This window comes from Lagenorhynchus albirostris, chromosome 2 (assembly GCF_949774975.1).
Source record: "Lagenorhynchus albirostris chromosome 2, mLagAlb1.1, whole genome shotgun sequence".
NCBI classification, from domain to species: Eukaryota; Metazoa; Chordata; class Mammalia; order Artiodactyla; family Delphinidae; genus Lagenorhynchus; species Lagenorhynchus albirostris.
Window position 1 is genome coordinate 72,252,838 of NC_083096.1, and position 11,449 is coordinate 72,264,286.

An 11,449-nucleotide genomic window follows, 5' to 3' on the forward strand; every position below is an offset into this window, starting at 1 on the left:
GGAAAAGCTGGTTTGAAGGAAATAAATCCAGCCCTATTTGCAGAGACTGACACCTTGACTCTGGATTACCATCTTGACTCTGGATCATGGTGCCCACAAGGGCAACTCTGGAGTTGTTCTGTGATCTCTGGTTTCTATATTTTCTAGTCACTTCCACCTGGAAGGAGAGAATTGAAATTGGCCTATTGCCCCCCCACACACCATACATGGGGGACAAGCATTGCTTGATATTCTAATGTGAAGTGACCCCATTCTTGGTACTTGCCTTTCCTTATGGGAGTTGTTTCCCCTGTTTACATAATGAAGGGACTGAAGCAGAGACTGATGGAGCTGGGATTACAGCTGAACCAAATCATAACAGCTTGGGAATATTTTGTTTGTTTTCTTTGGTTTTCAGCATCTTTCTGCCAGTTCCGGCCACCTCCCTTCCTCTGGGGACATGCTGAATTCAGCAAGTCCAGCTCTATCAGTTCTGCCCCCTGAGCCCATTGGTTTCTGGTCATCTGATAAAGCCTCTGGTGCAGGCAGGACCTTCCTCCTTCCCTCCTCCCAGCACACTTGCAACCAAAGCTGAATATTGCTGTTCTGGGGCTTCCTGCCAGCCTTACGATTCAGCTCACCATCTCCAGCTACCTGGGTCATGGCTTTGCTATTCTTCTTGATCCTTGGTGAGTATTTCTGCTCCTTTTGGTCTAGGCTTCAGAATACTCTGGAACTTTGATTGGGGGAATCCTCTCCTTGCCCATCTGGTGTAGATCTAGGTATCATTCAAGGAAAGGCTCTTCCTTGCTCTCCTCCTTTCTCTATACCTGGCAATTATTCTAAATCCCCAAAGCCACTTGATCTATACCCAATTTATAATCCACCTTGATTACCAGAAAATTTCCTATTTCCCTATATTTACACTAACAAATTTGTACATAAAATTTCCTAAATGCACTATTTATAAAAAGACAAATAAATGGACCAAGGTTAGCAGCAGATAAAGCAAGAAAAGGAAGTAGAACTGCAGGACAAACAACTTTCATTTATCATATTGTACAATTTCCTTTCAAATTTGTTTCATATAATGTTTCCCTAGTTTTTCCCAGTTTCTTATTGCTTAGATTAATTTAGAGTAAATGGGGATTTTGGAATCAAAGAGATCTGAGTTTCAATCCTTGCTCTTTGATTTCTTAGCTGTCTGAATTTTAAAGTTACCGTTTCTCTCTGAAATCTCATTCTCATCTATGAAATAAAGATAATGGTATGTTCCTCAGACGTTTGTTAGGCACGTTTTCACAAGATAACAGTGCCTGCTAGGTCTCTTCCCTAATCAATCACATCCATTTTAATCATCTTGTTGATCCAGTACATCACTGAAGCCCACACTGGTTTCTCAGTTGGACACTTGTGTACTCTATGCAGGGTGCTGGCCACATGCTTAAACATCTATATACCCCTTATATCACCTAACAGATAGTCCCACCCATTATGAAGGTGCTGTTGAATTTCTCAGACTTACCTTCAGTCACACCTCCTTCATGAAGCTTTCCTTATCTGTGACACCCATAGTCATCCACCCTGCTACAGAGTATTCAAGTCACTTTTGGGCTATGTCATTTTCACACCTACATATCAGGTTCATCACATTCAGTTTCCTTTGCATGTACACATGTTTTGTGTTCTTTATTAGACATGTAGGGTGTTATGTATAATATAATTTTGAGTTTTAGACAATTGCACACAAGGTCTCGTTGAGTCTGGGAGTGGCCATATCCTGAAAACTAAGGACATGGGGTTATTAAGAAATTATTTGGAAAGCAAGTATTTGGAAGAAAATATTCCAGGACAAGCCAATGAAATACATAGATTTACCTAAAAAGCTCTAGGCTGGAAGTCCAAAGATATTAACTCCTTCAGAAAGATCCTATAAGATGGGATGGCAGGCGGGGGTTGGGAATGATGGGTTCTGCATTTCAAAGGCCACTGACACGCAACAGGTTTCAGGACTCTCTCTACAGCATTAGGAGGGAGACTAATGAATAGAAGAGTCTGATCATGTAGATATCCTGTAGGAAGAAACTCTGGTGGTTCAAAGATGTGCTGGTGCTTAAACCTGGAAGTTTGGAACTCAATGTAGAACTGCTTTCTGACCTATTAATCAGGGTTCAGCAAACTACAGTCTGCAAACTAAGAATGGATTTTACATTTTTAAATGGTGGAAAAAAATCAAAAGAAGAGTAATATTTTGTGACACATGAAAATATGTCAATTTCGTTGTCCATAAATAAAGGTTTATTGGAACACGGCCATGCTCATTCATTTATATATATATGGCTGCACTAATGCTACAATGACAGAGTCGAGTAGTTAAAACAGACTATATGGCCCACAAAGCCTAAAATATTTACAATCTGTCCCTTTACAGAAGAAGTTTGCTGACCCTGGTCTAAATGCAGTGTCAGTGAACACAGACATATCCTGCCATTTTCCCCTATGCTCTGTGCTGTTTCCTATGACATTTTTATCTTCCTCAACCAGTGTGTCTGCCCAGAGACATCTAGCATGCTTTCCTTTTGAGCCCAGATGCTGCATCACCACACTTTTACTTTAGGTGGTAATCACCAATCAGTCTAATTGACTAGAATAGAAAACTAAATCCATCCATGCCTGGGGTAGAGCCAACATCAGATGTAAAGGGGACATGATGGGTCAGTTAGCTATGGTAGAACTGGTTTTGTGGTTCCTAGTCAGTGCCCATGTGTCCTTTGAGACTGGTCATTCCAGGGAGAAAATGTCCCAACAAGGACTAACTTTGGAGGCTGTGTATTTACCACCCTAACTGTCCCACAAAGTTTGGCAAAAGCTTTCTAGAGAGTTGCATTTTTGAACAAAGCCTTGGAAATTGACTACATGATCTCATTCACTTCTATCTTTTTTCCTCAGCCTTTTGTACTGGACTTGGCCTCTCAGGTAAGATTTTTGGGTTCCTAAGAGGGAGGACTTTAAGCTCTGGAGAGTGGAAATTCTGAAACTTCTCTGGGCCATGGAGAGAGCCTCTGGTTCAAAAAAGCCCAAGTAGATTTCCTTCTGGTTTCCCAACCCACCCACTCAGTCTTATATGGGTAGATTTCCACATAAGAAAAAAGTTGGGTGGTTTATCTTGCAATTGGCTTCTGTGACCCAAGGCTCTCGGCCACATCTAAGTAGCAGATGGCTTTGTTTCAGGCTCAGAAGACACCTCACCCCCTGGGAAACAAACTTCCTTTTGCCCTGCTGAATTCTACCATTTCCAGTTCTCTCTGCTAGCTTTAATGGTACCATGGAACTAGAAATGCATCAGCTTCTGTGCAGCATATGGCTTCACCAGCAGAGTGCAGGTTGGATTTCAGCCACCACTGGCCATTTCTGTGAGGAGCCTTTGGGCGGAGCACAAACAGCTCAACTGAGGAGAGAAAGGGGCTGCACAGAGAGAATTAGTCTGTGGGAGAGGAAGGCTCTGATGGTCCAAAATCAAGGGGACTGGCTGTGGATTATGAGTTTCTTTGACATTATCCCTTCAGCCTAGTCTTTCTCTTGATAGTAGAGGCTTTACCAGAGAGGGGCAGCTACAAACTCCTCTATGAATGTGGAGGATTTTACACCCTGATAGATGCAGTTTGATTCCTTAAAGGAGTGCTGCTTCTGGGTCTCAGTCCAATACTCAGATTACTTGGTCTTTCTTCTCTGACCTCCAGGGCTATCCCTTACTGCAAGTGCCGGGAGACACCTGCTCTCTTTATAGCCTTCTCACATCCTAAGATGTTTCTCCTCCACCCCTGGGTCCCTCTTTCAAGACCTCAGCTAATAAAGTAAGCTAACACACTGCCTAGGACACACTGCCCTGACGAGCCCCTCTGTTCTTCTCTCTAGCTTTCAAATCTTTTCTCAGACCTTCTCTCCCCTCAAGCTGGATTTCTTTTATACTTATTCTGTGTTCCTCTCTCTCTCTCACTGTCTCTCTGTCTCTTTTTAAAAACATATTTCTTCTCTCTTAGGAGGTGTTCTAGTCCTCCACTTCATGAAAATGAACATTTATTTAAAATCAGAGTTTTATCATTCAAAATAAAATGAAATAACATATGCATGATTCTGATAGCTAATATTTGCTGGAGTACACAATAATGCCTATCCAAGCTCTAATCTTAGTTACAATGACCCAAAAGTTATTTCTAGATGACTCTTCTTGAATTATATTTGTACTCAGATATACATGCCTTAAACTTTGGTGTGCAAAAATGGAAACTTTTCTTAGTTTTTATAGTTTTATTTTAATTTCTATCTCTAACCTCCATTCTTCATATTGCTTCCCTCAAGAAATTATGGAAGAAAAGGAGAACAAAAACAAATGACAAACCAAACATAAACTTCCCAGTGTGATTTAAAATCATGTCAGACTTTTTCCACTCAACAGCTTCTTCTGGGGTTGATGCCAAGTTCTAGGGAGTTTATGCAGAGTTGAGACAAGGTAGGCAGTGGAAAATCTTGTCCTGAGAAATTGTCTTCCATTTTTGCAGGGATCTGGGTCATTCCATGTGGCCCATGTTGTCACATGTTATACTGTTCATATTCTAATAGATCACAGACCACCAGTCTGAATGTGGCCCCTCCAGGTTCAACAGACGTCTCCATGGATGCATGGCAAATTTAGGTTTTTTTCTCACTCTATCACTCTGGGGCTGAGAGGACTTGGCGGGATTGCCTCAAGCCTATTAAATATAATCTCTTTGAGGGCAACAATGCTAACTATCTTGTCATCACTATTCTCTGAGTTCATAAAACAATACCTGGAATGTGGTATCCAGAAGTTTATTTCCTGATGGGCTCTTCCCTGGGCTCCCTACACAACCATCTCTACTCCATGTCTAAGTCTTAGTAGAAGGGAAAGAATTTCTATTAGTCTTTTCTACCTCACAGTTGTAGTCAAGAAGCAGAAACACATCCTGGATTCCTCAGAAATTATCTGGAGGCTCTGTGAAGCCTATCTCCTACTCCCAACCCTTAGAATCCTCTAGACCCAGTTTTGGGGCCCTGAGACTCTGAGGCTCTGATTCTTCCTTTGCTCAGTAATCTCTGTATTTCTTCTGAGCTGGGTTCTTGGACATGGGAAAATGTCATAGAAGTAGCAAGGATGAGTGGTGGTGGATCATTGATACTGGGAGAGAGAGTTAGGTTGCTCAGCCCAAGTTATATCCAGACACCTTGCCTCAATCTAGCTGCCATGGGGGAAGACAGAGTCATGAGGAAGAAAGGACAAAAACAGATATCATCTCTATACTCCTGTTCTGACCTGGGTTTTCCACTATTTGACAGTGTGACCATATGACCTTGAATTTCACGAGGATCATTTTCTTCATCAGTGAAATGGTGGGGTAGACTTGATGATCTCTATAGGTCCTTCTTATCCTGACCACCAGAGATTCTAAAAACTCTGCTGGATGTTCAACCAACCTCTTTCTCTTAATCTTCAAACACCTAGATAAGACTGCTGGTTTTCAAAAACTAGCAGTCATATCTAGGTGTCTTGAAGTGGAGTTTCTTGGTAGGATACAATTAAGAGTGTAGCAGGGCTAGAACTCAGAGATGGAGTCCTGAAGCTCCTCTTCCCTTTTGGCCCCTCCTTTCTCATCCCTCAATTTTCCATGCACTGGAAGTGGTGGAAGAGTTCTAAGAAGACTGCATACATGCCTGAGTACTCTCTGGGCTCCTCCCAGATCTCCAGCCAATATCTCATTTCTTTGCAGAGTCTTCATCCAGAACGCGACTGGTGGGAGGTCGCCATCGCTGTGAAGGGCGGGTGGAAGTGGAACGGGACGGCCAGTGGGGCACCGTGTGTGATGACGGCTGGGGCATGAAAGATGTGGAAGTGGTGTGCCGGGAGCTGGGCTGTGGAGCAGCCACAGGGACACCCAGTGGTACTTTATATAAGCCATTGGCAGAAAAAGACCAAAAAGTCCTCATCCAAGCGGTCAGCTGCAGTGGGATGGAAAGTAAACTGATTCATTGTGAGCAAGAGGAAGATGTTTTTGATTGCTCCCACAATGAAGATGCAGGGGCTATGTGTGAAAGTGAGTATGGCAGGGCTCGAGGACTATCTGCCAGCTGCCCACACCCCACATGACCACTCTTTGTTCTTATTCTCCACCATGAACTAATGGCTAATTGGCTTCTTGTCCTTCACATCTTACACTTCCTCAATTGTGGACACTGGAGACAAACATTATCCTCAGGTAGAATTGCTACTCATCCTTGTTTGAGCTAATGATTTTCTCTTAGTTTCAATCTATATGAGAACCTGTTTCTCTTCTTCACACACACAAACATGCACAAATCCAACAACCACTAAACATTTGCATCCAGAGCTCAGGTGGAGTTATGGGGAAGAAATGAGCTCCCAAAGTATAATGCATGCTTTTTCAGTTCTCAAGGAGTCCACCATCTAGCTAGGTAGACAAGAGACACTCATAGGAAACCAACACACAACAACTGTGTGTATATCTATCTATCTATCTATATACACATACATACATATATATGTGAATATATATATATAATTGTTGTTGTATTCCTTTGCTCCATTCATATATTTGCTTTCTATGTATTAATAATTTCTCTCTCTGTGTCTGTCTCCTCCTCCATTAGACTGTGATTTGGCTAAGGGACTAGTTCATGTCTTCTCTTTGTTACCCCACAGTTTGTTATCAGAGAAACAATCACTAAATGCTTGCACCCTGATGCTGAGGTCTCATTCTTATTTCTTAGAAAAATTCAGTGTTAGGAGCCCCCTTTTCTGGGAAGGATGTGTTCTTACAAAGAGCAGACGCTTCATCTTTCTTTTCCCATAGTTCCAGAGACTGTGCGGCTGGTTGGTGGCCCTGGTCGCTGCAAAGGGCGAGTGGAGGTGAAGCACCGAGAGCAATGGGGCACCGTGTGCAAAGCAGGCTGGAATCTCTCAGCTGCGAAGGTGGTGTGCCGGCAGCTGGGGTGTGGGAGGGCCACACTGACCCAAAGATGCTGCAGCAAGGATACACAGGGCCAAGGGCCCATCTGGCTGAGTGAGGTGTCATGCTCAGGACAAGAAGGAAGCCTTCAAGATTGCCCTTCTGGGCTCTGGGGGAAGAATAACTGCACCCATGATGAGGACACATGGGTCGAATGCGAAGGTAATGCCTATAAGTCCAGCGACTAGGTTCATTCATGAATTTGATTAAATGGAATTCTATTCAACCAATGTTTACAGAGAACTACTCATGCATCACATAACCATGGCAAAGTTATTTAAGTGTGCTGCTCATCAATTGTCTTGTTTTTAAAATGGAGATAATGATACTTACCTTTGTATATGAAAATGCTTTAAATGATATTAAGCAATGTATTAATATGAACTATTATTATATTGAATTCTATATAATAGGAAAAGGACACACCATTCCATGTACTTGTTGAAGTCTCCAATTTTAAAAAAGGACTAGAAAGTCATTCATAAATATTAGACTTTTATAAAATAAATGGGAAAGTGAAAAGATCTTAGTTAAGAAAACGGTCCTGGGCCACATGGATTGGAACCTAGAGCAAGGGCTATAATCACAGAAACTAATCATATAATCACTGAAACACAGGTAAAGAGTTTCAAAAGTGCTGATGGGATTTGAATGAGGATGTAGATGATGTTATTTTTTCTTCTTTCCATGCCTCTCTCCATCCCCTGACCCTGCAGATCCCTTTGACTTGAGGCTGGTAGGAGGAGACACCCGCTGCTCTGGGAGACTGGAGGTGCTGCACAAGGGCGAATGGGGCTCTGTCTGTGATGATGGCTGGGGAGAAAAGGAGGAACAGGTGGTGTGCAAGCAACTGGGCTGTGGGGAGTCAATCTTTCTATCTGTCAAAGCCCGGAGAAACTTTGGCCTTGGAGCTGGCCGCATCTGGCTAGATGATGTTCATTGCTCAGGGAAGGAGCAGTCCCTGGAGCAGTGTCGGCACAGGTTCTGGGGGCATCACGACTGCAACCACAAGGAAGATGTGGCCGTGACCTGCTTAGGTAAGTCCTGTAGATGGAACCCAAGGGGACTGACGTTGAGGGAGGTGAAGAAGAGTGTGGTGGGGGTGAACTCTGAGGATAAGAGTTATTCTACCAGTGCCATACAGCTGCCCATAATTGTCACCTACTTTGTGTGTTCTTCAAGGAATTTAATTGAGACCTTCTAGTAGTGAATAGAATGATAATAATAATAATAAATCCCATACCATACAGTTATTGAATATGAGAACAAAAAGCATTTTGAAAATTATTGAATTAACACCTTTATATTAAAAATGAAGAAAGTAAGAGTCAGTCAATAAGTAACTTTCCAAAATCATAAAAATTGTTTTCAAATGATAGGGCAGAACTAAAATGACCAGTATTGACTCTTAACTCAGGATTAGTTGTCTTAGATGACCTCAGTCCTCAAATTCTAAGTTTAAACTATAGAAAATTGTCCCATCTCATTCTACCTATTGTCACTCCCCAGATATTAAGTTAACCTGTGGGAATGGGGCTGGGCTGGGGTGCTCTTTGGGAATGCCCATGAGTGTCTTTCTAGAGAAGCCAGGATACTAACCCTGAACTGTAGACCTCTATGGGGGAGTGAAGGAAGAAATCCTGTCCCCGACGTGAGTCCGGAAATGCAAGCATAGCCTTTGGGTGACTGACTCAAGAGAATCACAGTTCTGAAGCCCAGCTTTTTAATCAGGGTGGGAAACTGGCATGCAGGGCTGCCTGGTTAAATGCTCAGCTATGGAACTGGGTAAGAGCTGACAGTGGACCAAAGATATGAAGAGCAGCTAGTGCCCAGAAAAGGAGGGCTTTAGTGACAGAAGACTAGGGTTTGAGCCTTGCTGCTGCCATTCTGAGGCTAGTTAATCTTAGATAGTCACTTAACTACTCAAGACCTCAGTATTTTCACTGTTAAAAAGGGAGACACTTGTCCCATTCCTCTTGAAGAGTTTTGTGATTGTGTGAGGGTGAGAAGTGTTAATATATGTGAATACTGTTTGTGACTCATAGGGGAGCTGGTTGAAGTAAGTGCCTGGGACACTGTACCAGATTCTGACATGGTCCACATCAGTGTGAGATATGTGTGTGATTAGGTCTGGGAGGGTCTCTGTTTCCTATTCTGGAGCCCAGTCTTCTTTCTTGGCCTCTTTGGGTCTGAATGAAATAATCCCCTCTTGGCATGTCCCCATCCTTACTGTACATTCTTCTTCTCTTTACAGAACTGTAGCCTGGCCTTCTTGATGCTTGACCTGATCCCTGCAGGCCCTGTGTCTTTTGCTTTCTTCTGGGCCAGAATGGCCTGGCATGAGCACTGAGACTGCAGGCTTAGCTACCACTCCCTCAGCCCCTCAGCAGGAATCTGAACACTCTGCTTATACTTTGCTCTCAGAGCCAAGCACCCCTATCATTGCCTGGAGATATGAGTTGTTGAATTCTCTCTTGCTGGGGAAGATGAGCTCCCAGTTGCCCTCTCCTCACTGCTGACCCTTTGGCATTTGTTCTGGCTTCTCCTGCTTCTTCTCAACCAGCCTGGCATCCCCAGGCCTGTTACTTTGACCACTACAGGCCCTTTTCAAGACAAGATCTATGTCTGTAAAGAACATGAAAGGAATGAGACAACAAAAGAACATTTGAAGGGGAATATGGGTTAACAATTACATGAAAGTTGGGGGAAAGCTTAGAGTCTTTTTGAAAGCTTTTTCTTAACCTTCAGGTGATCACAACAATTAACATCTGAATATTCTCCTATTCTTTGATGAGAGTAGACCATTCTTTCAAGAGCAGTGCAGTATCCTGTAATCCTAGACCTTTTCACGACACTTGGAAAAAAAGATCACACTCCCTGAATGTCCATAATAAAATATCTTTGTTGACCATCCATATACATCTTACCAACATGGTGTACATTGAACAAGAAGAATCTCATAAATTCACTATAATTTTTCCAAGGAAAAATGTATTGGCTATGGAGCTGCCACTAGGAGAAGGGAAAGGAAGAGATGCAGAAAGAGTTTAGGGAGGTCCAGAGTCATGCCTCATGCCAACCAGATGATATAATTTTAATTCTGTCAACTCGGACTTTAGGATCTGCAAGTCTGAGGCAAGATAGAATGATACTAAGGAATCATGACTTAATTCTAAAAACTGACAACTTTAGATTCTGAGGCCGAGTCGAGTACCTGTAATATGCCTACCTTTATGCTTTCTAATAAAGTAGTTCTCACAGTCTCAACAGTTGCCTCTCTCTGTGATATACTCTTTCTACCCAAGAGGAAGCAGGTGTCTCAGCTTTACAGGGATGACCTTTTAGGCAGGATTAGGTAGAAGATGCAATCTGCCAGCAGATGCAATCTTATGTGTAATATAGCTTTCTCCTCTGGATGGAGAACTTTCTCCCTGTCTATTTCCTATAATGGGAAAATATGTAAAGAAACCTAGCTTCATAGAAGAGAAGAAAATGCCTTAACAGACATTTTGAGATCTATCCTGTCTACTCAAAGAGATTTTGCCTTTAACTGATCAGTTATCTCAGGTCCTCCTGGTTTTCCCTACAGACTAGTATCATGTTCCTAAACCACACAGTATTATATCTAGAATCTAGAGCTGCTGAACTGCCTTGATTGAGTCATTGGAAAGCTCTTTTATCCTAAGTAGAGTAGAACAGGGTTGGCATTTCACTAAAGGAACTTTGATTTCCCCTTAATTTCTACACTAAAATTTCTTTTGTAAAATTCCTACTTAACAAGACCCCTGAGAACAAATTAGATAAAAATAATACCTCTTAGAGGAGGCCGGGTGATTCAACGCAGAAAGCAAGACATGACAGTAGCCTAATAAGTAGCATTGGACATCTAATAAGAATGTGTCACTTAAATAGAGGAAACTGAGAAGCTGAAAGTCAAAGTTGACACTAGCCTATTAGCACTGTCCAGGAGAAAGTTGTTCCCTGACCCAAGAATATGGCTGTTTATCTTGATTTCCAAACATGGACATGGATGAAATAGTACATCAGAGCCTGAAGAAGTTAGCATAGTGACAGTGACTGACAGTGACAGTGACTGACAATTCCAAATATTCATGTTTGTTTCTTCTTCCTGGACATGCCACTAGTCTATCCCAAGTTTGTCGTATAGAAGATACTCCAACCAGACTCCTGCCCCAACCCTAGCAAAGAAGTGCAGTAAACTGGAGCTCTTCATTCAATGAGAATTTTACCCATTGGGTATTTTAGGAGTTGCCGGTTGGCATACACCTTATCCTCCAAGTACCTGTCCTGTAAGCAGCCTCTCCTGACCCTTGCCCAGTTCCAGATTCCTAGCTACTCACGAAGTGCTCAGCATGCACTTGCTCACTACACCTTCTTACCAGAGTCCTGGGCAGCAATGGGCCTCC

General features: G+C 42.6%; 1 protein-coding gene across 1 annotated transcript; it reads left to right on the forward strand.

Moving 5' to 3' along the window:
• The first annotated feature begins 557 nt into the window (after positions 1 to 557).
• Positions 558 to 10,230, forward strand: CD5L (CD5 molecule like). The gene is made up of 6 exons (XM_060142282.1): positions 558 to 668; positions 2,929 to 2,955; positions 5,766 to 6,089; positions 6,867 to 7,184; positions 7,739 to 8,059; positions 9,277 to 10,230. Exons 1-6 carry the CDS (start codon positions 641 to 643, stop codon positions 9,282 to 9,284), a joined length of 1,026 nt encoding a protein of 341 aa, XP_059998265.1. The 5' UTR covers positions 558 to 640; the 3' UTR covers positions 9,285 to 10,230.
• The last annotated feature ends 1,219 nt before the right edge of the window (positions 10,231 to 11,449 follow it).

Excerpts from the sequence above, each read along its gene's own strand:
- CD5L (XM_060142282.1), top strand. The coding sequence starts at position 641 with ATGGCTTTGCTATTCTTCTTGATCCTTG. Across the intron at positions 669-2,928 it reads GCTATTCTTCTTGATCCTTG|CCTTTTGTACTGGACTTGGC; the intron begins GTGAGTATTTCT and ends TTTTTTCCTCAG. Across the intron at positions 6,090-6,866 it reads TGCAGGGGCTATGTGTGAAA|TTCCAGAGACTGTGCGGCTG; the intron begins GTGAGTATGGCA and ends CTTTTCCCATAG.